A 24,876-nucleotide genomic window follows, 5' to 3' on the forward strand; every position below is an offset into this window, starting at 1 on the left:
GCGTGCCCCGCGGCGCGGACACGCCCCCCGGCGGGACGCGGCTCCCAGCGTGCCCCGCGCCGGAGCAGCATGGCGGCGCTGGCGGGTGGAGCGCGGGTCCCGCGCGCGGGGCGCTGGTGCCGGGCGCTGGGCGGGGCCCCCGCGGTCCTAGCGCCGCCGGCTCCCTCGGCTCCTCCGGCTCCCTCCGCCGGGGCCTCAGCGCCGCCCCCGCCGCCCCCGCCGCCCCCCCCCTCCGCCGGGGCCCGGGCGCTGGCGGCGGCGCTGGGCGCCGGGGCGGCGGCGCTGGCGCTGCTGTGGTTCCGGGGGAGCGAGGCCCGGCGGTCCCCGCTGCCCGCCCTGCGCGCCGCCGTGCCCGCCCCGCCGCCCTCCTCGCCCCGCGCCGCCTTCAACTTCATCGCCGACGTGGTGGAGAAGACGGCGCCGGCGCTGGTCTACGTGGAGATCGTGGGCAGGTACCGGCAGCGGCGGCCGCGGCCCGGCGGGCGGCTCCGCTCGGCCCGTGCGGCCCCGCTGGGAAGGGCCTGGACCCCGCGCCGCTCGGGCACAGCCGCCCCGGGTCCGGCCGCAGGTCCCTCCCGCGCCCCGGGTGTCCAGCCTGGCGCCGGGCGCTGTGCCGGGCTGTGCCGAGTTGTGCCGGGCTGTGCCGGGCTGTCCCGGGCTGTGCCGGGCTGTCCCGGGCTGTCCCGGGCTGTGCCGGGCTGTGCCGGGCTGTGCCGGGCTGTCCCGGGCTGTGCCGGGCTGTCCCGGGCTGTCCCGGGCTGTGCCGAGCTGTGCCGGGCTGTGCCGGGCTGTCCCGGGCTGTGCCGGGCTGTGCCGGGCTGTCCCGGGCTGTGCCGGGCTGTGCCGGGCTGTCCCGGGCTGTGCCGAGCTGTGCCGAGCTGTGCCGGGCTGTGCCGGGCTGTGCCGGGCTGTCCCGGGCTGTGCCGGGCTGTGCCGGGCTGTCCCGGGCTGTGCCGAGCTGTGCCGAGCTGTGCCGGGCTGTGCCGGGCTGTCCCGGGCTGTGCCGAGCTGTGCCGGGCTGTCCCGGGCTGTGCCGGGCTGTGCCGGGCTGTGCCGGGCTGTCCTGGGCTGTGCCGGGCTGTGTCGGGCTGTCCCGGGCTGTGCCGAGCTGTGCCGGGCTGTCCCGGGCTGTGCCGGGCTGTGCCGGGCTGTGCCGAGCTGTGCCGGGCTGTGCCGGGCTGTCCTGGGCTGTGCCGGGCTGTGTCGGGCTGTCCTGGGCTGTGCCGAGCTGTGCCGGGCTGTCCCGGGCTGCCCCGGGCTGTCCCGGGCTGTCCCGGGCTGTGCCAGGTTGTCCTGGGCTGTCCCGGTCTGTCCCGGGCCCGGAGCGCAGCCGTCAGTGCTGCCACTTCCTCCGCCCCGGGACACGTTGTCAGTAGCTGAACACCAGCTGGACTGGCACCCTGCTGGTCCTGCCGGTTCCCCTGCCGGGCTGCCAGGTGTCCCCTATGGCCCCAGGTGTCCCCTATGGCCCCAGGTGTCCCCCATGGCTGCAGGTGTCCCCTGTGGCCCCAGGTGTCCCCCATGGCCGCAGGTGTCCGCCATGGCTGCAGGTGTCCCCCACGGCCGCAGGTGTCCCCCACGGCCGCAGGTGTCCCCTATGGCCCCAGGTGTCCCCTATGGCCCCAGGTGTCCCCCATGGCTGCCAGGTGTCCCCCGTGGCCCCAGGTGTCCCCGCGGCCGCAGATGCCCGCAGGCTGGTGTAACGTTTGCCCAGTTCCAGTCACCAGGAGCCCCTTCCCTGCTGTGACACCTGCGCAGGGACATCGGCCGCCCCCGTGTGTGAATCCTGTCCGGTGCCGCGGATTGTGCGTGTCCCGTTGTCTTCAGCGTCCCCTCCCGTGACCCTCCTCTGCGTGACGCTGCGTTCCTGTGGGCTCTGCCTGGGGACACGGTGTCCTGTGCCCCGCTCAGCACCAGGCCGTCCTGCAGAGACCGGGGTGCCTGATGTGCCCTGTGGGGACCAGGCCCTGTGGCTCCGAGCGTCCCCCCGGCTGTCCCAGCCGCGCCCGTCGCCGCGGTGCAGCCAGGCGGTGTGTCCGCAGGTCTCGGCGCTCTGCCCCTCCGCCCTGCTCCTGCGCCCCCGTCCCCGGGGACCCAGCGTGCGCACTGTGCGCGGGCTGCGCACCTTCCTGCGGGCTCCACGCTGACTCGAGAGCAGCGGAGGAGCCTCCCCGTGGTGCTGCTGCAGACACCCGCGCTGTCCCGGCCGCCCCGTGCGCCCGGGCCCTGCCCGCCCCTCAGGGTCCCCGCCGCCCCTCCCTGACACGTGCCCCCCTTGCAGACATCCCTTTTCGGGCCGTGACGTGCCCATCTCCAACGGCTCGGGCTTCTTGGTGTCTCCGGACGGGCTCATCGTGACCAACGCGCACGTGGTGGCGAACCGGCGGCGCGTGCGGGTGAAGCTGGCCAGCGGCGAGCAGTACGACGCCGTGGTGCAGGACGTGGACCAGGTCGCGGACATCGCCACCATCAAGATCAAGGCGAAGGTCCGCGCCGGGGCTGGGGGGGCGCTCCCCGCGCTCCGCGCCGTGCGCTCACCGCCCTGCTCCCTCGCAGCGCCCGCTGCCCACGCTGCCCCTCGGGCGCTCCTGCGAGGTGCGGCAGGGCGAGTTCGTGGTGGCCATGGGCAGCCCCTTCGCCCTGCAGAACACCATCACCTCCGGCATCGTCAGCTCGGCCCAGCGCGGCAGCCGGGAGCTGGGCCTGGCCGCCTCCGACATGGAGTACATCCAGACCGACGCCGCCATCGACGTGAGCGCGGCCCGCGGGCGGCCCCTCGGCCCGGCGGGTGGGGAGGGGCAGCTGGGGAAGGGCCGCGGTGCTGTGAGGTGGGGGAGGCGGCTGGGCGTGGGGCGCGGGGAGATGGGGATGGGGCCGCTCTCCCCGGCGCTGGCTGCGTTTCCCGGCCCGTTCTCCGGGCTCGGTCCCCGCGCGGCTCCGGCTGTGCCGCGATGTGGCTCTCACAGCCTGTTCACTGCTCTCTCCCCGCTACAGTTTGGGAACTCCGGGGGCCCCCTCGTCAACCTGGTGAGTCCCGTGCCCCTCCCCAGCCAGGGCCAGGGTGCCCTCGGCGGGAGCGCCCGTCAGTGCCGCAGGGCAGCTGCGGGGGAGCGCGGGGGCCTGTGCAGTGTCTGCTCTGGGGACCCTGAGCTGTCGGGGCTCTGGCGGGGGGCCCTGCCTGGGGGTCTATGGTTCAGCCGCGGGGTTGGAGCAGGGGCGGCGGTTCCCCCTCCGCCCGGCGCAGGCGGTAGCGCGGCGCCTTTCACCGCAGGACGGTGAAGTGATCGGGGTCAACACCATGAAGGTGACGTCGGGCATCTCCTTTGCCATCCCCTCCGACCGGCTGCGCGCGTTCCTGCAGAAGGAGGAGCAGCGCAAGGGTGAGCTGGGTGCCCCTGCGTGGGCCGGGGCGCAGGGAGGAGGAGGATGGAGGATGGAAGCGGGAGGAGCGGGGAGAGGAAGGCTCTGGCACAGCTGAGCTCCGGCCCCTTCTAAGAGAGGGCGTGGGGGGGAGGAGGTTTCCCCCGGCGTGGAGCCCCCGTGCTGCGGGGACGCTGTGCGGGTCCCTGCCGGGGGACGCTGTGCCGCGGGTCCCTGCCGCGGGGACGCTGTGCGAGTCCCTGCCGGGGGACGCTGTGCCGCGGGTCCCTGCTGCAGGACAGCGAGGACAGGCCTGGGGGCACCTGCTGCGATACAGATTTATGAAGCGTCCGAGGATCTCGCGCTTTAGGCGTGAGTGCGGAACGGTTCTTCGGGCCCATTGCTGCGGTTCATTAGACGTCGGCTGCGGGAGATCAGCGAACCGCGTGTCCGTGCTCACGAGGGAGAGGGTGACGCAGAGCCTGGGGTGCTCGGCGCTGTGTGCTGATGGAACGCAGGGCCTGGGCTCAGCTGTGTTGTGAAGGACAGGCAGTTAATTTAGTCGTGTGGAACGTTGCTTCTTTTTGTTCCTTTGTGTTTGTGGTAGTTTATTTAATGCAGACTGTTGGTAACTGGTTGTCATGTTGACACCGTGGAGTGATGTTCTCAGTCAAAAAATGACAGCTCACACCAACAAAACAGTCTGCAGTATCTGTAAAGCTGCACCTGGCAAAAGGAACACAAATAAGCTGTTTGCAGGGGCTCGGGTGACCCGCCGTGTGCCGCGAGGTGCATGGGCTTTGGGGAGCGCGCGTCTGTTTCAGCGCTGTCACTTGACGTCCCTCCGTCTGTCCGACAGGCTCCTGGTTCGGCGGCACAGAGGCGAAGCGCCGCTACATCGGGGTGATGATGCTGACGCTCACGCCGAGGTACGTGCGCGGGCACGGCGCTTCCGAACCTGCCAGGCGCGCCCGGGCTGGGGACGGTGCTGTGCACCGCGGAGCGCCCGCTCGCACCTCTCGTGCTCGTGTCGGGGCTGAATTAGAAGCTGGGCAGTGTCTGCAGCCGTGGCAGAACCTGTAGATAAAAAGCAGATGAAAAGTCTCTGAACCGGCCCTCAGAGGGCAGGTCAGCCTGTGCTTGTCACTGGGAGCCCGGTCGGGAGCCCTGACAGCAGCGTGAGTGAAAAGCCGCCAGAAGTGTTGTGTAGTTAATAGGGAATGTGCCAACCGAAAGTTGCGATGGAGCAGCTGGGCAGGTTGTTCTCTGTGGGAGGAGGTGCCTGGTGAATTGCTGCGGCGCAGGAGCGGGGCAGGTTTGCGGCAGGCAGGGGCGGCCGGCGCGGGAGGAAGGCCGGAGCCATCGTGTGCACCGCACGGCGCTGGCGCGGGAGGAAGGCCGGAGCCATCGTGTGCACTGCATGGCGCTGGCACGGGAGGAAGGCTGGAGCCATCGTGTGCACTGCACGGCGCTGGTGCAGGAGGAAGGCCGGAGCCATCGTGTGCACCGCACGGCGCTGGCGCGGGAGGAAGGCCGGAGCCATCGTGTGCACCGCACGGCGCTGGCGCGGGAGGAAGGCCGGAGCCATTGTGTGCACCGCACGGCGCTGGCGCGGGAGGAAGGCCGGAGCCATCCTGTGCACTGCATGGCGCTGGCACGGGAGGAAGGCTGGAGCCATCATGTGCACTGCACGGCGCTGGTGCAGGAGGAAGGCCGGAGCCATCGTGTGCACCGCACGGCGCTGGCGCGGGAGGAAGGCCGGAGCCATCGTGTGCACCGCACGGCGCTGGCGAGCGGCGGGGTGTGAATTCCTGCGGGTCTGAGGCTCCTCACCCTCTTGGCCCCAGCGTCCCCCCGCAGCCCCTGTGCACAGCGAGCGCTGGAGCCGTGGGGCCTGCGCTCGGCCCTGGGAGCAGCTCTGGCTCTTCCCAGAGACCTTGACCCTCTGCTGGGGCTCCGCGTGCCGCGGGGCTGGCGGGTGCCCGCGCTCGGCAGAAACGCCCTTTGGGGCTGTGCTGTGCCCTCGCGACAGCTCCGAGGCTCCTGCGTGCCGGTTGGGCGCGGCGGCACCTCTGGACACCACGGGCAGTCTCGGGGGCACAAGGGAAGAGCAGAAGCTCTCTGTGCCTCCTGGGATTTGGGCCACGGGGTGCGGAGGAGCACCCTCGGCACTGCTGGCCTGCCCGGCAGATGTCCGTGTGCCCGGCAGGACATCCGTGTGCCCGACAGGACGCCCGTGTGCCCGGCAGGCATCCGTGTGCCTGGCAGGCGTCCGTGTGCCCGGCAGGCGTCCGTGTGCCCGGCAGGACGTCCGTGTGCCCGGCAGACGTCCGTGTGCCCGGCAGACGTCCGTGTGCCCGGCAGACGTCCGTGTGCCCGGCAGGACGCCCGTGTGCCCAGCAGATGGTGCTGGTAATTGGCAAAACCCGCAGGATGTGGGATCCCACCTCCTCCTCACCGGCCAGGCTGCTGTTGGGGAAGCAGCAGGAACACTGGGGACGTGTCTCCCGGGCGCGGGTCCAGCTCCGGCGCGGGCTCGGGCAGCGGCTCCTGCGGAACCGTCTGGCTGCAGGGCCCGTTTGTGCCCGGGCACTGGGAACATCTCCCAGCAAGGGGTTGCTCGGCTCGGAATCGGTGCTTACACTGCCTGAGCACGCTGCTTTGGAGGGTCAGAAACTGGCCCTCACACAGGCAGAGGGAGAAGCTCAGTGTTTGGTGTGAGCTCCTCAGCATCCCATCAGAGCTGGGGCAGAGTTTGTTTGGGGGCAGGAGCGCAGTGTTTGGGGCAGGAGCGCGGTGTTTGGGGGCAGGAGCGCGGTGTTTGGGGGCAGGAGCGCGGTGTTTGGGGCAGGAGCGCGGTGTTTGGGGCAGGAACGCTCTTCTGGGGACATCCCGCTGGGATCCGGCACGGGCACTGGGATCCGGCCCCGGCGCTGAGATCCGGCGCGGGCGCTGGGCCGGGCCGTGCGTCGCCCGCTGGCAGCCGCTCTGCCATCCCCCGCTCTCCCTGGCGCGGTCAGGACTTTTGTCTCCGGTCTCTGCCAGGAGCGCGGTGGGTGCGGCGCCCGGCTCTGCCGCTGGCCTGTGCTCCGGGCGCTGCAGGCGGTTCCTGCCGCCCCAACCGCCCCCGGCGCTGCCTGACGGTGACTGTCCCTGCAGCATCCTGGCGGAGCTGAAGCTGCGTGACCCCAGCTTCCCCGACGTGGCGCACGGGGTGCTGATCCACAGGGTGATCATCGGCTCCCCGGCCCATCAGTAAGTGCTGCTGCGCCTCGGGGGTGCTGCGAGGGAGCGGCTGCGCGGAGCGGGACGTGTTCAGCTCCGGAGCAGCGGGGCTGGCAGCAGTCTGCAGCAGGAGCCAGCGCTGGCGCTGCCCGGGCCCGGTGCCGCGGCGGCAGGAGGGCTGCCCGGCGCAGCAGCTTGAGCCTGTGCTGGTGCCCGGTGTCCTTCCTGCCAGAGAGACGGAGCCGAGCGTCCCCCTGCCCGCTGTGCGCTCCCGTCACCGCTGTCCCCACAGGGCAGGGCTGAAGGCGGGCGACGTGGTGCTGGAGATCAACGGGCAGCCGTCGCGGCGCGCGGAGGACGTGTACGAGGCCGTGCGGACGCAGCAGAGCCTGGCCTTGCTGGTGCGGCGCGGCTACGACACGCTGCTGGTGAGCGTCGTCCCCGAGGTGACGGAGTAGCGGCGCTGCCGCCGGAGCCGAGGGCGCAGGTCGTGTCCGGCGGTCAGGGACGGACTGAGGGGCTGGAAGGGGCAGGCAGAGGGGCCTGGCCCGGCGCCGGGGTGGACTCATGGTACAACCGTTCCCCCTGAACTCAAATAAAGCACTTTTGTAGGGACCCCAGCACGGCGTGTCTGAGCTCTGAACCCACGTCTGCACCCACGCAGCAGCTCTGGCGGTGCTGAAAGGGAGCCCGTGGGCTTGGGGGCGGCCGAGAGCATCTCGCTGGCTCTGACGTGTGGGAGGACGGATGTGCGAGCTGGGACAGGGCCGTGCCGCTGCGTCGCTGCTGCTTGTGTTGCCCCCAGCGCCGTGTTCCTCCCCCAGCCCCACGTCCCGCCAGCGCCGTGTCCCCGTGCTGCGGCACTGCGCCCACGCAGCCGCCGGGCCCGCCCTGCGCTCTGCAGCTGCGAAGGGGCAGGCACAGGGGCCTGGCCCGGCGCACTCCTCACGGTCCTGGAGGAGCCCCCGCGCCCCTCCGGCCAGGAGTGCAGGCAGGGCTGCAGGCAGAGTACAGGCAGGGCTGCAAGCAGGAGTGCAGGCAGGGCTGCAGGCAGGAGTGCAGGCAGGGCTGCAGGCAGGAGTGCAGGCAGAGTACAGGCAGGGCTGCAGGCAGGAGTGCAGGCAGGGCTGCAGGCAGGAGTGCAGGCAGGAGTGCAGGCAGAGTACAGGCAGGGCTGCAGGCAGGAGTGCAGGCAGGGCTGCAGGCAGAGTACAGGCAGGGCTGCAGGCAGGGCTACAGGCAGGGCTGCAGGCAGGAGTGCAGGCAGGGCTGCAGGCAGAGTACAGGCAGGGCTGCAGGCAGGAGTGCAGGCAGGAGTGCAGGCAGGGCTGCAGGCACAGTACAGGCAGGGCTGCAGGCAGGAGTGCAGGCAGGGCTGCAGGCACAGTACAGGCAGGGCTGCAGGCACAGTACAGGCAGGGCTGCAGGCAGAGTACAGGCAGGGCTGCAGGCACAGTACAGGCAGGGCTGCAGGCAGGGCTGTGTCTGGCGCAGCCTCGGCGGAAGAACGAGTCCTGCCCGTGACGGGGCTCCCCAGCCCTCGGCCCTGCCGTTATTTTTAGATGAAGGACACACAGTTCCCGGGGAGCCGCGGCGGGACCCCCCCGCCCGGAGAACAGGGCTCCTTTCACCCTGCTGCCTCGCCGGAGGAATTTGCTCCCTCAGCACAGCCCCGCCGGCTGCGCACGGGAAATAGCTGAGACGCCGGACGCGTTTCTCACGTCGCGGCTCCGGCAGCGCTGACCGCAGCGCGTTCCAGGCTGAGCCGGGGCCGGCCCTGCCGCTGCCCAGCCCCGGCACGGGGATCTGTCCCCAGCACGGGGATCTGTCCCCAGCATGGGGGTCTGTCCCCAGCACGGGGTCTGTCCCCAGCACGGGGTCTGTCCCCAGCATGGGGGTCTGTCCCCGGCACGGGGTCTGTCCCCGGCACGGGGTCTGTCCCCAGCACGGGGGGTCTGTCCCCGTCACCGGGGTCTGTCCCCAGCATGGGGATCTGTCCCCGGCACGAGGGTCTGTCCTCGGCACGGGGGTCTGTCCTCGGCACAGGGGTCTGTCCCCAGCACAGGGGTCTGTCCCCGGCCCTGTGGTCTGTCCCCAGCACGGGGGTCTATCCCTGGCCCTGTGGTCTGTCCCCAGCACGGGGGTCTGTCCCCAGCACAGGGGTCTGTCCCCAGCACGGTGGTCTGTCCCTGGCACAGCGGAGCTGGAGCTGCCTGAGCTGCAGGTGGGACGTGAGCACCTGTGGAGCGCGGAAGCCAAGTGTTGTTCCCTTTGCCCGCTCCCATGTCCTTGCTCGCTGCACCGGCTCTGCCGGGCTCTGTTCCCTCTGCCGCGGGACTGCACAGCTGTGGGTCGCACCCGTGGGGCTGGTCGGGCTTCTCCTTGGAAATGTTGCTGTTGTTTCGGTGTGAGGATCAGCACCTCACCCATCTCCCCACCTGTGCAACAGCCGTGCTGGGCTCCACAGCCCCTTCCTCACCCTCACACTCCTCCCAGCAGGGCCAGGACCACAGAATCATAATCATTTTGTTTGAAATAGACCCTCAAGATCGTTAAGTCCAACCATTTCCCCAGCCCTGCCCCGTGTCCTGAGAACCTCCTGTCCGTCTGTCCAGCCCTCCAGGGCTGGTGACTCCAGCACTGCCCTGGGCAGCCTGTTCAATGCCCCACAGCCCTTTGGGGAAGACATTGTGCCCAGATCCAAGCTCGGCCTCCCCGGTGCAGCCCGAGGCCCTTGTTCTCCAGCGTGCCCGGGCAGGGGTGCCGGCAGCGGGCGCTGGCGTGCGGCTGCTCCTCACCCGGCCGGCGCTGCACGGGCAGGGCTGTTGGTGCTCCCCGGCGCCGCGGTGGGCGCAGGCGCCCTGCGGTGTGAGCCGCGCTATCTCCTGGTCCCGCCCGTGCCCCGTCCCACCCAGAGAAGAGCCCGCAGGGAAACAGAACCGACAACTTTATAGAGAAAATAAAATTACAACTAAGAGCTGGGCGTGGGGCGCTGGCGGCGCCGGAGGGGACAGCGCTGCTGGGGCGGGGGAGCCGCGCCGGCCCGGAACGGGGGCTCCTGGGGCTCTGCGGGCCGCGCAGGGGTGAGTCCCACGTGGGCCGCGTGTGTCCTGCGGCTGAGGGCAGAGCCCTGGGGGCCATGGGGTGAGCGGAACCGGGAGAGCGGGGCAGCAGGAAGGGGGATGCAGTTGGGATGGCAGGGATGGGGACCAGAGCAGGACAGGGCGGGTAGGGGTAGGCCTGTCCCGTGTTCCACAGCCCCGGGACGTGGGCACGGAGCCTCTGGCCAGTGGTCTGGTGGTGGCCCCAGGCCGGGAGGCGTGGGCGTGCGGCGCCTCCAGCACCAGCTCCGCAGCGGGAGCGGCTGCCGGCGACGCGAGCCCTGGGCAGGGCACGGCGGTGCCGCCCGAGGCCTCCGCGCGGCCCCGGCAGCGTCCTGGCCTGCGCGGTGAGGGAGGCGCCCGTCTCCCCAGCGCCGGGCCCTACAAAATCTGGTTGTTGAGCTGACCGGGGTACTGCTCAAACCGCTTGCTGGCCTCCTCGCTGAGCGCGTCGCCTGGGCGGGCACAGGGACAGAGCTGTCGGTGCGGCACTGCCCGCCGTGTGCCCTGCCGGCACCGCGCTGCCCACCATGTGCCCTGCTGGCACTGCACTGCCCGCCGTGTGCCCTGCCCACCGTGTGCCCTGCCAGTGCCGCACTGCCCGCCGTGTGCCCTGCTGGCACCGCACTGCCCACCGTGTGCCCTGCCCGCCGTGTGCCCTGCCAGTGCTGCACTGCCCGCCGTGTGCCCTGCTTGCCGTGTGCCCTGGCGGCACCGCGCTGCCCGCCGTGTGCCCTGCTTGCCGTGTGCCCTGCCGGCACCGCGCTGCCCGCCGTGTGCCCTGCCAGTGCTGGCACTGCCACTGTGGCTGCCCCAGGACCCCAGCCCTGACCCCCACACCAGCCCCACCATCCCGCCCCACGCTCCCCAGCCCCACGGCTTCCCGCAGCCCCTGTCCCCTCCTCCTGGGCAGCCCTACCAGGACACCCCGTCCCTTCGCGCCACGTCCCAGGGCCGTTACCGATGTGGCAGCTGTGCACCCAGATGCGATGCCCGTCGTACTTGCAGTTGCATTTCATGGCGTTGTTGGTGAAGTCGCTCTCTGCCACCTCAAAGTTGGGGTTGATCACGACCTGTGGGGCACCGACAGTGAGGGTGACAGTCCGCTGTCTGGCCATGCTGCAGCCCTGTACCCTGTCCGTTTGTCCTTCCCGTGGAGCTGCTGCTGCCCCAGCACCCTGGCCCGGCAGGATGCGGCCCCACTGTGTGGCTGCCACTGTGGTGGAGTGGCCGTGTCACTGTGTCACTGTGTCACTGTGCCCATGCACCGCGAGCAGGGCTGCTCAGCGCAGGAAACCCAGCGAGCAGTTCCCACAGGAGCCCCGCGGGAGCACACGCCCCAGCCCCACCGGGCCCTGGCCTGTGCGAGTGCAGGGAGCCAGGCCCAGGCGGCACAGAGCTGGGGGGCAGCGCAGAGCTGGGGGGACAGCACAGAGCTGGGGGGCAGCGCAGAGCTGGGGGGCAGTGCAGAGCTGGGGGGGCAGCGCAGAGCTGGGGGGCGGCGTAGAGCTGGGGGGCGGCGCAGAGCTGGGGGGGCAGCGCAGAGCTGGGGGGGCGGCGCAGAGCTGGGGGGCGGCGCAGAGCTGGGGGGGCAGTGCAGAGCTGGGGGGACAGCACAGAGCTGGGGGGCAGCACAGAGCTGGGGGGACAGCACAGAGCTGGGGGACAGCGCAGAGCTGGGGGGGCAGCGCAGAGCTGGGGGGACAGCACAGAGCTGGGGGGCAGCGCAGAGCTGGGGGGGCAGCGCAGAGCTGGGGGGCGGCGTAGAGCTGGGGGGCAGCGCAGAGCTGGGGGGCGGCGCAGAGCTGGGGGGCAGCACAGAGCTGGGGAGACAGCACAGAGCTGGGGGGCGGCGCAGAGCTGGGGGGCAGTGCAGAGCTGGGGGGGCGGCGCAGAGGTTGGGGTGCAGGGGCAGGGGTTGGGGTGCAGGGGCAGGGGTTGGGGTGCACAGGGAGGCTGCAGCGGCGCAGGGGCAGAGCTGGGCGGCAGGGGCTGGGGGCAGCTCGGCCGCAGCACCTGCAGGATGTAGTTGCCAGGCTTGACGTCGGTGATGTCGATCCACTGGCAGTCGATGTCGTGCCGGTACAAGTCCCAGCAGCCCACGGTGATGCCCTGCTCGCCGAAGTTGGCGCACTCGTACCGCTTGGCCACGTCTGCAGGCAGGAGAGAGTGGCTCGCCCTGTCCCCGCTGCAGCGTGTGCGCAGCCCTGTGTCACCTCAGCCTGGCCACAGCCTGCAGGGTGACCAGGGACAGGCAGCCCGCGGTGGGGACACGGGCGGGGATGGTGCCACAAAGCGCCGATGCACCCACCTTCCTCGCACTCGGTGTCCTCGAGGCAGAAGCTGGCCTTGTGTCCCTCGGCCACCCTGGTGCCATTGGGGGTCAGGATGTCGTAGTGGGTGAAGATGTCCATGCTGTGGTAGTGCCTGCGAGCGGGAGCCACGGCGCGGGGCTGCACCAGTGCCTGGAGCCCGGGGAGCTCGGGGGGAGCTTGGAGGAGGAGCCCCCCAGAGCGGATGGGGGACCCGTCCTGCTCTGCCTCAGGTCCCGTCACCCACTGAGCCCTGTGCCGTTGGGAAAGGTCCACACAGCCCCTGCCCTGAGGCCACAGTGCTGTGAGGTCGGGCAGAGCTCAGTCCTGCCCTGGGAGGGGACGCGGCTGTCCCAGCCCAGTGGCCAAGGTGGGGGGCTCAGCTGCCGGGCACAGCCCGCGGCCCCATCCCCAAACCCCAGCCCGGCTCACCGGGGACAGCCCTGAGCTGGTGCAGCAAAACCGGGCCCTGGGGAGCAGCCGGTGCCTCGCTCCGCCACTGTGCCACAGCCAGTGTCACCCTCACCCGGTGACATCCTCACCCAGCGTCACCCTCACCCGGTGACACCTGCATCTGGTGACACCCTCACCTGGCATGACCTTCACCCAGTGACACCCTTGCCCAGCCCACCACAGCAACACCAGCACCCTCTCCCCACCCTGAGCCCCAGCCCAGGTGTTCCCCTGCCCGTCCCCGTCCCTGTCCCTGCACACACCGGTGGCACTCGTGCCAGACCCAGGAGTGCCGGCCGGCCTTGGGTCGGAAGTCGGCGCGGCCGTTGTTGTGAATCTGCGAGGAGAAGCGCAGCAGGCGCCGGTGCCCGTAGGGCCAGTTGGCCGTGCGCGCCGAGCTGGAGAGGCAGTTCTCCTCGGCCGCGCAGTACAGCATGTGCAGCGGCCGGTCCTCGATGTACGCCGTCTCCTGCACCAGCGGCGCGTGCAGCAGCAGGTCGGAGGCGGCTGCGGAGCAGAAGGCTGCTCAGGGACAGACGGACACCCCGCGGCTCGGCAGGGACGGGGCGAGTGCCCAGCATGGGCAGGGCTGGCCAGCCGGGGGGACCCGTGCCCTCCTCATCGGCTGGGCACGGCCCGAGCCTGCAGCCCCGTCACCTGCAGCCCCAGTGCCCCCGCCCCAGTGCCCCCGCCCCAGTGCTGCAGCCCCAGTGCCCCCGCCCCAGTGCCCCCGCCCCAGTGCCCCCGCCCCAGTGCCGCAGCCCCAGTGCCCCCGCCCCAGTGCCCCCGCCCCAGTGCCACAGCCCCAGTGCCCCCGCCCCAGTGCCCCCGCCCCAGTGCCACAGCCCCAGTGCCACAGCCCCAGTGCCCCCGCCCCAGTGCCCCCGCCCCAGTGCCGCAGCCCCAGTGCCACAGCCCCAGTGCCACAGCCCCAGTGCCCCCGCCCCAGTGCCCCCGCCCCAGTGCCACAGCCCCAGTGCCACAGCCCCAGTGCCCCCGCCCCAGTGCCGCAGCCCCAGTGCCGCAGCCCCAGTGCCCCCGCCCCAGTGCCCCCGCCCCAGTGCCGCAGCCCCAGTGCCACAGCCCCAGTGCCGCAGCCCCAGTGCCCCCGCCCCAGTGCCCCCGCCCCAGTGCCACAGCCCCAGTGCCACAGCCCCAGTGCCCCCGCCCCAGTGCCGCAGCCCCAGTGCCCCCGCCCCAGTGCCCCCGCCCCAGTGCCCCCGCCCCAGTGCCACAGCCCCAGTGCCACAGCCCCAGTGCCCCCGCCCCAGTGCCACAGCCCCAGTGCTCACAGCCCCTTTATCTGCAGCCGCTGCCCCCACAGACCCCACTGCCCCCACAGGCCCCACTGCGCGCAGCCCGTCCTGCCCACAGCCCCGTTTCCTGCAGCCCCCAGTCCCGCTGCCGCTCACTCTCGGAGCAGATGACGCCGGCGGCGAAGCGCGTGCCCGTGTTTCTGCAGTTGACGCTGGTGCCGTGGTGCTGGCAGTGGCTCAGGGACATCTCGTGGCCAGCGCACTTCACCCCGCTCAGCACCATCTCCGTCACGTTGCTGGCGTCCCAGTACCACGTCTCCTGGGGAGGGGCAGGTGGGCTGGGCTGGCTGCCATGGCTGCCCCACATCACAGCGCACCCCCCGGCACAGCCCTGCCCACGTACCCCAGCCGCGCCGCGCCCCGAGGGTCCCGTCCTGCCCCACACAGCCCCCCCACTGCTGGGGAAGCACCGGTGCCTGTGCTCGCCGGGGTGTCACCGGGGCCTCCCCGCCGGCACCTACCGTCACCGCATGCAGGGAGTAGCCCAGGCCAAGCTGGCGACAGGCCACCATGGCCTCCTTGGTGGTCCAGCCATTGCTGCACACCGTGCCCCACTTACTGCCTCGCTTCACCTCCACACGGCCCTCGAACGCCGTCCTCCCGCCGGCCAGGCGGATCTGCAGAAACCCTGGGGCCGTGAGCCAGCACCCCGCACCCGCCCCGTCCCGTCCCGCCCCGTCCACGTCCCTGTCCCTGTCCCTGCGGAGCAGAGCTGGTGGCGGCTCGCTGCCCTAACCAAGCTGGCGCTGGCACCTACTTGTAAGCCGTGGTTAGCGAAGCCCAGCCCCAGCTGGCGACAGGCCACCATGGCCTCCAGCGTGCCCCAGCCTTCGCCGCAGACCAGACCCCAGCGCGGCTGCTCCCCGTCCGCAGCCCCCACCGCCACCTCGACCCGCCCCTCGAAGCGGCTCCGGCCCCCGCTCAGCCGAATCTGCGGAGAGAGGCGGCAGCGCCGTCAGCACACGCGAAGCCCCCGCTGCGCCGCGTCCCGAGGACGGTCCTGCCCAGCGCCGTCCCGCAGCCGCGCAGCTTTGGTCACGGACCAAAACTGCTGGGTTGGGGCCAAGAAATCACTTGTGAGCTCGGGAATTGTCTCACCAAAGCAGGGAAAGCGGTTCATTTTGAAACGGCAGTCTCATTACAGAAATGACAGGTATGGGAGTGTTAAAAATGATTAAAAAGCCCAAAATGGATGAAATGACAGACCAGGGCAAACAGCACCACGTGGATCCATTTGCTCATTTCATCATCAGTAAAAAATCCCTCTTGGTTGGTCCATGGCGATTTTTTTCTGGTTGTGCCGCAGAGCTGGCACGGGCCGGCAGCAGGAGAGCGCGGGAGCAGCCCCCCGTCACCCCCAGGGACCCCCAGAGCCCCACGGCCTCACATGGCACCCCGGGACCCAGCCCCGCAAGCCCCCGCGCTCCCAGGGCGGCCCCTGCCCCACACCAGGCAGGACGTGCAGAGGAGGGATTTGGGGCCCTCCCCACGTGGGCCCCGGGCCCCCCCAGCTCCCCGTGCTGCGCACCAGGTTCTCGTAGCCCATGTAGGGGACGTTGCAGCGGACGGCCGCGTCCTCCGTGTGCTTGCAGTCCTCCTGCGTGATGTTCTTGAAGGGGCAGCTCCACAGGGACTTCTCGGTGCCCAGGCACTGCACCTCGTTCATGTGGATGGGCCCCGTCCCTGCCGGGGGACAGTGGGGCTCAGGACACGGGGCACGGGGCAGGCACAGCCAGCCTGTCCTCAGGGCTGCCGCAGCTCCCCAGCGCACGCCAAGGGGCCCGGGCACTCCTGGCCCCACAGCTGCTGCCGCGGGCAGCACCGCTGAGCGCCTGCGGCCCCCGGGGGTGCTCAGGGACACCCCACGCCGTGTGACCGGCAGTCAGGCGCCCAAGGGGCACGCCTGCCGCGGCGCCCAGCCCGGCAGAGCCTCACGCACAGCCCCAGGAGCCCGGTCCCACGCCCCAGCACCTCACCTTGGCCCATGCGTGCGCCAGTGAGCGCCTCCTTGGCGCTGCCGAAGCCCAGCTCGCGGCACACCACGCTGGCCGACAGCAGGTTCCAGCGGTCGTCGCAGATCGTGCCCCACTCGCTGCTCTTGAGCACCTCGACGCGGCCCTCGCCCACCTTCGCGCCGCCCTTCAGCCGGAGCCGCGGCTGCGGGAAGCAGGGTCAGGGGTATGGACGGCATGGCATGGCATGGCACGGCACGGCGCGGCACGGCACGGTGTGGTGTGGTGCTGAATGGCACGGGACGACATGGCATGGCACAGTGTGGTGCTGAATGGCACGGCACGGCACAGCACGGCACGGTGTGGTGTGCTGCTGAATGGCACAGAGCGGCACAGCACGGTGTGGTGTGGTGCTGCATGGCACGGCACGACATGGCATGGCACAGTGTGGTGCTGAATGGCACGGCACGGCACAGTGTGGTGCTGAACGGCACAGCGCAGCACAGCACAGCACGGCGTGCTGTGGCACAACACGTGCACACAGATTGCTGGCTGTGGCTCCTGCTATGTGATGGGACACAACACTGTCCCCACCTCCTGCTCCAGGAGCTGGTCACCCAGGGATGTGCGTACCCACCCCCAGGGACAGCACGGGGGACAAGCCCCGCAGGGGACAGGGGCAGCTGCGGGTCCCAACCTGGGGCTCACCTGGCCCTGCTGCTGCTGGCGCTGCTTCTTCTTGTGCCCGTTGCCGGTGGCAAAGAGGGGCCCGGGCACACAGCTGACAACCGCTGGCGTGCCGGCGGCGCAGGCGGCCGAGGCATTGCCGCGGTAGAACTCGAAGGTGCACATGGAGAGGTGAACCTCCGTGCCCATGCAGGACACCGAGTGCAGGCGGTAGTTGAGCTGCTGCCGCTCCATGAAGAGCCTGCGAGGAGAGAGGCGCCTGAGGCCCAGCGCACGGCCGGCAGCGCAGGTGCCAACGGCCACCCTGCCCGCGCCGCGCTCCCCGCCCTGCCCCTCGCGCTGTCCCGGGGAGGGACGCGCGGTGCGCGGGACGCCATCCCTCGCCAGCTGCCTGCGCCGTGTCCCGGGGACACGTGCAGCTCTGGTGCGACTGAGCGGGGCTCCTGCCACTCAGGCTCTGCACCGAGCCATTTACCTCTTCTTGAACCCTACGTCCTCCCTGTGCTTTTGTTTAGGCTGAGATTTGTTGGCCAGCCTGGAAAACAGAAAACACTCGTCACTGAGCTCAGAGCCTCAGGCTGTCACCTCCGCCGGCTGCAGTGGCACGGGGAGCACCGCCCCCCAGCTTTCATTGTGGACTGAAATGGGCACATCGGTCCCCCGGGGAGACTCATGCACGTCCCCCCGGTGTCATACATAGGTGCAGCAGCATCATCTGCTGCCAGCAACGCAACACAACTGCCCTGCGCAGAAATGATGCGGTTTCCTGCCCACATACCCCCAGGAAACTCTGCCGGATGCAGCGGCATCCGTGCTGCCTTGTCACACAGCAGATCAAACACCAGCGGCAATGATTTGATCTGCCAGGTACCGGTGAGGGGTGCCCGTGTCCCTGTCCCGACACCAGACAACGTCACTGCCCGTGCTCCCGGGGCGCAGGACGCGCAGCAAGCGCAGCACGAGCGAGCAGCACAGGCAGGTGTGGTCCCCGTGCCACAGGACACAGTGGCGCTCGCTGCAGGGACTGCGGGCCAGGGCAGCTCCCGGCCAGGGGCTGGGGCCCAGGAGGCTGCTCAGGACCCAGCACACGTGGTGCAGGTTTGGTCCCAACACACCCAGATGCTTTGCTTCCCGCAGCGGGGGAGGATGCTGAGCCCGGCCTAAACCCCAGGGACCACAGAGAGTGAAGAGCTGAGCGCCCCAAAACAGGGCAGGAGACGGACACCCCCCAAGGGACAAGGCAAAACCAGGCCTGGCACCTGACCCTGCGGGCGGTGGTGGGTTGGCGTCAGCCCACACGGCCCCGCGAGACCCAGGACACAGCACGGGGCTGCCGGGGAGCCACAGCCCGGTTCTTCCCATCACCGCAGGGAAGAGCACGAGAGAAAACGGACACAGCGCTCAGGACCAGACGTGCCGCTCCACGCCCAGCTCCAGCAGCCCCGCGGAGCCCCTGCTCCCGCGCCAGCCCGCCCGCGGGCACGCGGGCTGCACCGCTCCCCGCCGCGGCCTTCTGCACAGAGCAGCCCTTTCCGCAGCCACCCTCCCCATCCTGCAGCCGACACAGCTCCGCGCCGAGCCCTCCTGGTCCCCGTGCGGGATCCCGCCCGCGGTGACCCCCGTGCCAGGACTCCTGCCCGCGCGCGGCGGCCCGGCAGGAAGGCTGTCTCTCACGGGGGACGGGGACCCTGGCGCGCACAGGCAGGTCCCACTGCGGTGGGTTCGTCCTGCGTGTCCAGCACAGCCCCAGCTTCAGTCTGCTGCATCCGGATCCATCTGCGCCAGGATCCGCTCTGATGGCAGCGACCCCAGGGCCGGGCAGCCCGGTTCTGCCGAGGGCTCAGCAGACGGGGCGCCCCGGCCCCTTACCTGCTGCGCCTGCTGCCCGGCCTGGGGCTCCGGCCCTTCACCCTGGCCGCGCGTTTCAGCCGCCTGCGGAGCAACGCCCGCCTGCCCGGTCAGGGTGTGTGCGGTGCTGGGCGCCGCGCTGGACACCACGCCGGGCACCACACCACGGGCGGCGTGTCCGTGCCCAGACCCCGGGCCCCTAATTGGGGCCACGGTGCTGCTGGAGCATCCCTGCCTGGCTCAGCCACAAACCTCCCCTCGGCCCGGGGACCCCCACACTCCGGGCCGCAGGAAACGTGGGGGTCACCAGCACCGCCAGGAGCGGCAGCGCTGCCTCGAGTGGCCTCTGCAGCAGCACATGACCCCCAGCCACGCCGTAGCCTCCTGATTTGGTTGGCCAGTGCCCATACGGCCAGCCGGGGCTCGGACTGGCAAGCAGCAGGCAGGAGAGGGATGCTGGGGAGTCACAGCACCCAACAGCATGGTCCCCTGCTGTCCCCCAGCTCTGCCCCGCGTCCCTGGCACCGTCCCCAGCTCTGCTCTGACACCCCAGCCCCACGGGCTCCCTGCCGGCCCCACTCACTTGTAGAAGTTTCTGTTGACCTTCTTCTCCGCGGGGAAGCCCATCATGCCGCAGACGACGCGGCTGTTGCGGCTGTCCCAGCCCTGGTCGCAGATCTGCGCCCAGCCGTCCTTGTAGCGCACCTCCACGATGCCCTCGGTCACCGGCAGCTGCCTGCGCGCGCCGGACACCACGGGCCGCAGCCGGACCTCCTCCACGTGGCTCTGCTCTGTCTGCGGGCACAGGGCGGCCCCGGCTCGCGCGGCACCCGCGGCTGGGCTGCCCCACGCCTGGGCGGCCCCACGCCTGGGCTGCCCCACGGCATGGCTTCTGGCAGCTGGCGCTGTGGGACCCTGGCCAGCAGCTTGCTCACCTCGATGACGTTGGAGTCCTTGAAGCCTGGGATGCGCTCGTCCTTGCAGATGATGCCCGCATCTTCCTCATGGCTGCAGTCGCTGTTCCCCCAGCCCCGGTGTTTACAATCTCCGACACTCTTCTCACCTCCGGCGCAGTTCAGGTTGTCCAGCCAGATTCGCCCTGCCAGACACCAGGGCCGTGGTGAGGGCGCCAAGCCCAGGCACAGGGACAGGGGGTGCCCATGGGGCACAGCCGGGGACCACACCGTGCGCAGCAAGAGTGCGGGTGCTGGGCTGGGGGCGGCCCTTCCGCGGCACAGAGCGGGGGCTGGTGAAACGCCAGAGCCCCGAGCAGAGACCTGCAGGCGGGGCGCTCCCACCTCCCCACAGGGACGCTCTGCCGGGCACGAGCCCCCGCACAGCGTGCGCCCCGGGGTCTGCGCAGCGCCTCAGCTGCAGCTCCTGCGGCACCTCTGCAGCCCTCCCACCACCCACCGTGCACGCAAACCCGCCGTGGCACATGCACCGCCCCCGGCAGTGTGCCAATGTGCAGCCACAGCCAGGCTGCGCCCACCGCCCCCTCTTACCAATGCCTTTGCCGTACTTGGCGCTGTGGGCCCAGCCGGTGGCAGCCACGAAGCCGAGGTGCCGGCACAGCACGTGCGCGTTGGCCAGTGTGAAGTCGTCGTCACAGATAGTGCCCCACTCGTCGTTGTAGAAGACCTCGACACGGCCCTCGTTGTGCTTGCGTGGGTACCCGGCCAGGCGGAACTTGAGCGGGGGCGCGGGGCTGCGCGTGGGGCCCGGGGGGGTGGGCTGGGCGGCGCAGAGCCACACGCCGCTCAGCAGCACCAGCAGCTCCCGACCTGCCCACGTGCCGCGGCTCCCCATGGCAGCCGGCTCTGCAAGGGCACAAAGGGTCGGGGTACGTGGGATGGACGCGCTGTGCAAAACACGGGCTCCCTCGATCCAGACCCGTGCTGGTTAAACTCCTGCTCGCTCGCAGCTCCGCCCTGTGCCCCCACCCAGCCCTGCAGCCCCGGCTGCCACGGGCCAAGGCTCGCCTGGTGCCCCCGTCACCTCGCGCCCTCTGCCAGCAGCCGCTCTGACATCCCCCCGCACCGCGGGGCTGCAGCTCCTGCGCCAACGGGCAGTGCGGGCGGCCGGGCCGAGGGTGCGTGTCACCCCGGAGAGGCAGCTGGAGCAGAGCGGGACCGGCTGCCGGGGCAGCGGGAGCTGGAGCCGGGGAAGCCCAGCTGGGCGCCGAATCCACCGGAACCTGACCCCCAGGAGCCACGCGAGGGCTGCCGGCAGCGAGGGGCTGCCAGCCCACGCTCCTGCCCGCTGCCACGAGCCAGGCGGCTCGAGCCCTTCACATTCCTCCCTGTGCGGCTCCTCTCCAGCCTTGCAACGACATCTGCGGCTCCCCGAATGCCTGAGGGAGATGCGGTGCTTCTGCACCAGTCCCATGGCAAACAACAGTGAAAACACTTCTGTGTGACCCGCCTGCCCCTGCACTGTTCCCATGCAACCCCACGGGTGCTGCGGCAGCCCAGGAACAGCCCCGCTCCAGGGCCCCCCAGCACCGGCGCCCAGCCGGCCCTTCGCCAGCGCAGCCTCAGCTCGCCCGTCAGCCGGTCCCCTCCGTGGTGGGAGAGAGACCCTGGGACGGGCCAGCAGGGGCACGTCTGCGCCCCGCACCCCACCCCGCGAGCAGACCCTGCACTCGCGCAGCTCCTGCTGCCCTGTCGCAGCCCGGGGGACACGGCGGTGCTGGTGGGGACGGCCGCCCCGGGTGCCGGCCCTGGCGCCGGGCTCCCCGCGCCCCGGCCGCCGGCGCGGGCACCGCGCAGGCAAAACAAGGCCCAGCAGGAAGCGTTTGTGGGCAGGCAGCGGGGAAACACGCTGCTGAGCCTTTCAATCAGCCTGTGATGGTGGGGACGGCGGGTGCCGCGGGCCACCCAGCCTCCGGGCTTGCGGGGCAGGACACGCTGCTCTGTCTGGAGGGCAGCAAAGGGATGAGTTCACATCTCTCAGCGGTCACAAAACACTTCTCATTCTGCCCCTCCGCCACCGAGGGGACACCTCCCTGCCCAAACGAAGCACTACCAAAGCTTGGGCCCTCCGGCGCTAATGGTAACACAGTTCGGGAGAGCGTGAGAGCTGCAAGCGCCAGAGCACCAAAGCTTCGCCAGCGAGGGAGCGACGTTGTCCCTGCCGATGCGGCCGGCAGGCTCGGGCTGTTGGCAGCGGGGTCCGTACAACACCAAAGGACAGCGGCACAATTAACGCCAGTCTCAGAGCTCTGCAGAAACAGCCCGTGTCAGAAAGCTGGCGTGACCTTTTATGAGATCACAGGTTTGCTTAATTGGAGGAACTGTGTTGATAAAACAGGCTGAGACTGCAAGGCATTCAATTCATCTTGCACCACCTTTTAATGAATAATTAGCACTCAAAAAATCAGTGCACCTTCTGCTAAGTGGATTAAAACCGGTCACCTGCTGGAAATAAAATGTGGCTACAACAGGGAAGTCACCATTCGGTGAGCTTTCTGGTGAGGATCACAGGCCTTTCCGAGCAAAACCCCGTCTGGAGGAGGAAAAACGTCTGCAGACAGCAGCGGGGGCAGCACGCAGAGCCAGACACGAGTGAAACGGCATCACGCAGCCCATGTCCCTGACCACAAGGGAAATTTAAGCACGCGCATTGACGAACAAAGCATACAGGACCGGAGATCAGAACACGGCACCAGAGAAACTGCTCGGGCTTTGCGCGGCAAAGCACCGTGTCGGTAGAGAGCCCCGCAGCGCGACCGCCGGGACCCGGCGTGCTCAGCCTGCATCACCCACATCACCACTCGGGCCGACGAGAGGTCTCAGCCCCAGTCCTGCAGCGACGTGGGGCGGCCCCACACGTGCCCGTGGTCCCACAGCCCACGCGTGTCTGCAGTCCCACAGCCCCACGTGTGCCCACGGTCCCACAGCCCACGCGTGTCTGCAGTCCCACAGCCCCACGTGTGCCCACGGTCCCACAGCCCACGTGTGTCTGCAGCCCCACAGCCCCACGTGTGCCCACGGTCCCACAGCCCACGTGTGTCTGCAGCCCCACAGCCCCACGTGTGCCCACGGTCCCACAGCCCACGTGTGTCTGCAGCCCCACAGCCCCAGCCGAGGTCCTGGCTGGTGCAGCCAGCAGAGCCGCTGCGGGGACAGCAGCCCCGTCCCGGCGCCGCAGCGGTGGGAGGGGGCGCGGGCCCCAGCCCCTACAGAGCGTCCGGAGTGCCTGGGACGGGCAGCCGTGTCCCGCCTGCCCCTGCTCTGTCACTCGCAGCTCAGCCACCGCAGCCTCAGCATTGAGCAGACCGCTGTGGATTTCTCTTCCTCACAGTCCTGCAGTTGCTTCTGAACATGCCCAAACTGATGCCACCCCGTTCTGTGTTGAGCCCAGCTTGCTGGCACTCTTCTCGCAGGCCACGGCGTTCCTGCGTTCAGGCTCCAGTGTCCCTCATGCCCCTGCGCTTCCTCTGCCCGCGCCGCTCAGCCCGTCCTCAGCTCCTGCCACCCACCACCGGATTTCCCAGCGCGCCACCAGCAGCCGTCCCGCACGCAGCCCGGGACAGCCGGCGCGCTGGCAGCGCCGCTCCCTGGGACGCAGCGTGAGCCGCTTCCCTGTTCCCGTGCGATCTCCCTCTCGGAACATGCCCCGAGTCCTTGTGCCAGGCAGGTCAGGCTAACAGGGCTCTCATTGTCTAGATCACTTTTTCCACTTTCTGAAACGCAAGCAGCACATTTGCTCTCCCCAGCCATGTAAGGCTGCCTGACTTCCCCATGCTGCCGCGGGCCCCGTCTGCGGCACCAGCCCGGCAGGGCTGGCCCTGCCCCACGGCTTTGCAGGTCGGCGATGGGGCCGACCCTGTGCAGCATCTCCCGCTGCCAGCCTGGGGCCCCGTCCCTCCGGCTGGCCAGCCCTGGCGCTGCCTGATGGCACCAGCTCACAGCACTGCGGTCCTGGCACAGCCAGACGGCACAAGATCTGTGCATGGGCTGGGGCTCCGGCTGGGACAGACGAGCACGGGGGGTCCCTCTGCCTTGGAGGGGCTGATCACCCAGCACAGGTCCCACGAGAGATTTCTCTGTCTGGGGAGGGCGCTCGCCTCTGCCTAGCTGCTGCGGGCTGTTCTGAGCGCCAGGGTCCCACAGGGTGACGGCTCCCACCCCATCAGCACGTGGGACACTCGGTGCCACCGGCAGCACAGTGGGAGGACACGAGCGCCGGTGCTTCCGGAGGAACCTGCAGGAGCCGCGCACGTGCCCTGGAGAGGGCACGGGGCAGAGGTACAGACAGCCTGGGGACAGCCAGCACCTGCAGGAGGGGCAGGGGCCAGGAACCGCCTGGGACGGGGTGTGCAGGCACGTCCCCTGGCTGCTGCCACCGCACGCCTCCGCCAGGAGCTGGGCACGGTCCTGCCCGCCCCGGCGCGCGCCAGCCAGGGACAGTCTCCTCCGGTCCGGGGCTCCTGCCGGAGCCGCCGGCCTGGGCCATGCCGTGCCGAATGTGTCTGCCGTGGTGCGTGAGCAGGCTCGGACACAGCAGCACTTGGGCTGCAGGAGGAAAGGGCCCGGGAGGACGGGCTGGCCCGGCCGAGCGCTGGGCGTGGGAGCCGGAGAGCATCCCAGGGCCTGGCCGCTGCCCACGAAACCTCAGGAATGTCCCAGCCGGGCGCGCGGGGCCCCGAGCCCCCTCCGGCTGGGGACACAGCTGGCGCTGGCAGCAGGCGGCTGAGCGCCCCGCGGGGCTGGAACCCCGCGGCACCCCAGCGCAGGGACCCTGCGGCGCAGCCCCGAGCGGAGCGGGAGCCACAGAATCGCTCGCCCTGCTCCCGCACCGCCCCACCTCTCTGCCTGTCCCAGCAGTGACGGGGGCTCCTGCGGCCCCCAGGACACCCTCCCGGAGGGCTCAGTGCTGACAAGGGGTGTCCAGAGCCCAGGGGTGCTGCTGGCTCTCCAGGGCTGCTCCAATCTGATGCGGCATTCGGCCCCCATCAGACACTCAGAGGGACATTAGCCCACCCCAGCAAAACCCGGGCGAACAGCGAACAGCCCTCGGGAAGGGGCAGCTCCTGATGAACGAGCCCTGACGAGCCGGCACGTCTGACCAGCGCGTGTCCGAGCCGCCAGGCCAGGGCATCCCTGCGGCACGGGGACGACGGCTCAGGCCGCAGCGGCGGGGAAGGGCCCAGCCGTGGAACACGCGCTCCCAGCAGCAGCCGGGGACACACGGACACGGAGCAGCCCAGGCACCGACAACTGGAAGGATTCAGAGAGCAGCACAAGTGAGCAAAGACCTGGGAAACGCGCCAGCACAAGGAGGAAGAAGATCCCTCTGTTTATCCTTCCTTGGGAAGGTTAAGGGGTGACACAGTCGCACTCTGCAGAGACCCGTGCCAGGACATCCCTGAGAGTGCGCGGTCGCGTCCCCAGAGCTCGGGGCAGCAGAAGGTCTGGTGGGTCCCATGGCTTCAGGCGCTGGCTCCATCCCTCCCGCTCTCCCCAGAGCCCCAGCGCACACAGCCCAGCGCTGCCCTTGCGCAATCCCGGCGGCGTGGACAGGCCGCTCCACTCTCCGGCTTCCCGGCAGCCACGAGCTGGGACGGCACAAGCTGGGGGAGCCCCAGCACCCCAGCCCGCTTGGTCCGGGACCAGCT

At 70.3% G+C, this 24,876-nt stretch overlaps 2 protein-coding genes across 4 annotated transcripts; one reads left to right on the forward strand and one right to left on the reverse strand.

Annotated features, from left to right (window-relative positions):
- Positions 1–69: 69 nt before the first annotated feature.
- HTRA2 (HtrA serine peptidase 2) lies at positions 70–7,196 on the forward strand (the record flags this gene model as incomplete). The annotated part of the gene is made up of 8 exons (XM_080343889.1): positions 70–452; positions 2,282–2,486; positions 2,557–2,751; positions 2,995–3,027; positions 3,272–3,380; positions 4,220–4,289; positions 6,520–6,615; positions 6,878–7,196. 8 exons carry the CDS (start codon positions 70–72, stop codon positions 7,041–7,043), a joined length of 1,257 nt encoding a protein of 418 aa, XP_080200015.1. The 3' UTR covers positions 7,044–7,196.
- A 2,871-nt stretch (positions 7,197–10,067) lies between these two features.
- LOXL3 (lysyl oxidase like 3) lies at positions 10,068–20,063 on the reverse strand (the record flags this gene model as incomplete). Of its 3 annotated transcripts, XM_080344148.1 has the most annotated exons (15): positions 10,068–10,141; positions 10,648–10,759; positions 11,703–11,839; positions 11,998–12,113; positions 12,715–12,958; positions 13,864–14,026; positions 14,525–14,698; positions 15,296–15,450; positions 15,744–15,924; positions 16,428–16,647; positions 16,882–16,941; positions 18,276–18,338; positions 18,838–19,049; positions 19,190–19,353; positions 19,760–20,063. In XM_080344148.1, the coding sequence occupies 15 exons, from the start codon at positions 20,061–20,063 to the stop codon at positions 10,068–10,070; spliced, it is 2,379 nt and encodes a 792-aa protein (XP_080200274.1). The 3 variants fall into 3 exon arrangements, with proteins under 3 accessions (XP_080200274.1, XP_080200275.1, XP_080200276.1); XM_080344149.1 differs by lacking the exon at positions 18,276–18,338; XM_080344150.1 differs by lacking the exons at positions 16,882–16,941; positions 18,276–18,338.
- Positions 20,064–24,876: the final 4,813 nt, after the last annotated feature.

Source organism: Nesoenas mayeri, assembly GCF_963082525.1.
Source record: "Nesoenas mayeri genome assembly, chromosome: 4".
Taxonomy (NCBI): Eukaryota; Metazoa; Chordata; class Aves; order Columbiformes; family Columbidae; genus Nesoenas; species Nesoenas mayeri.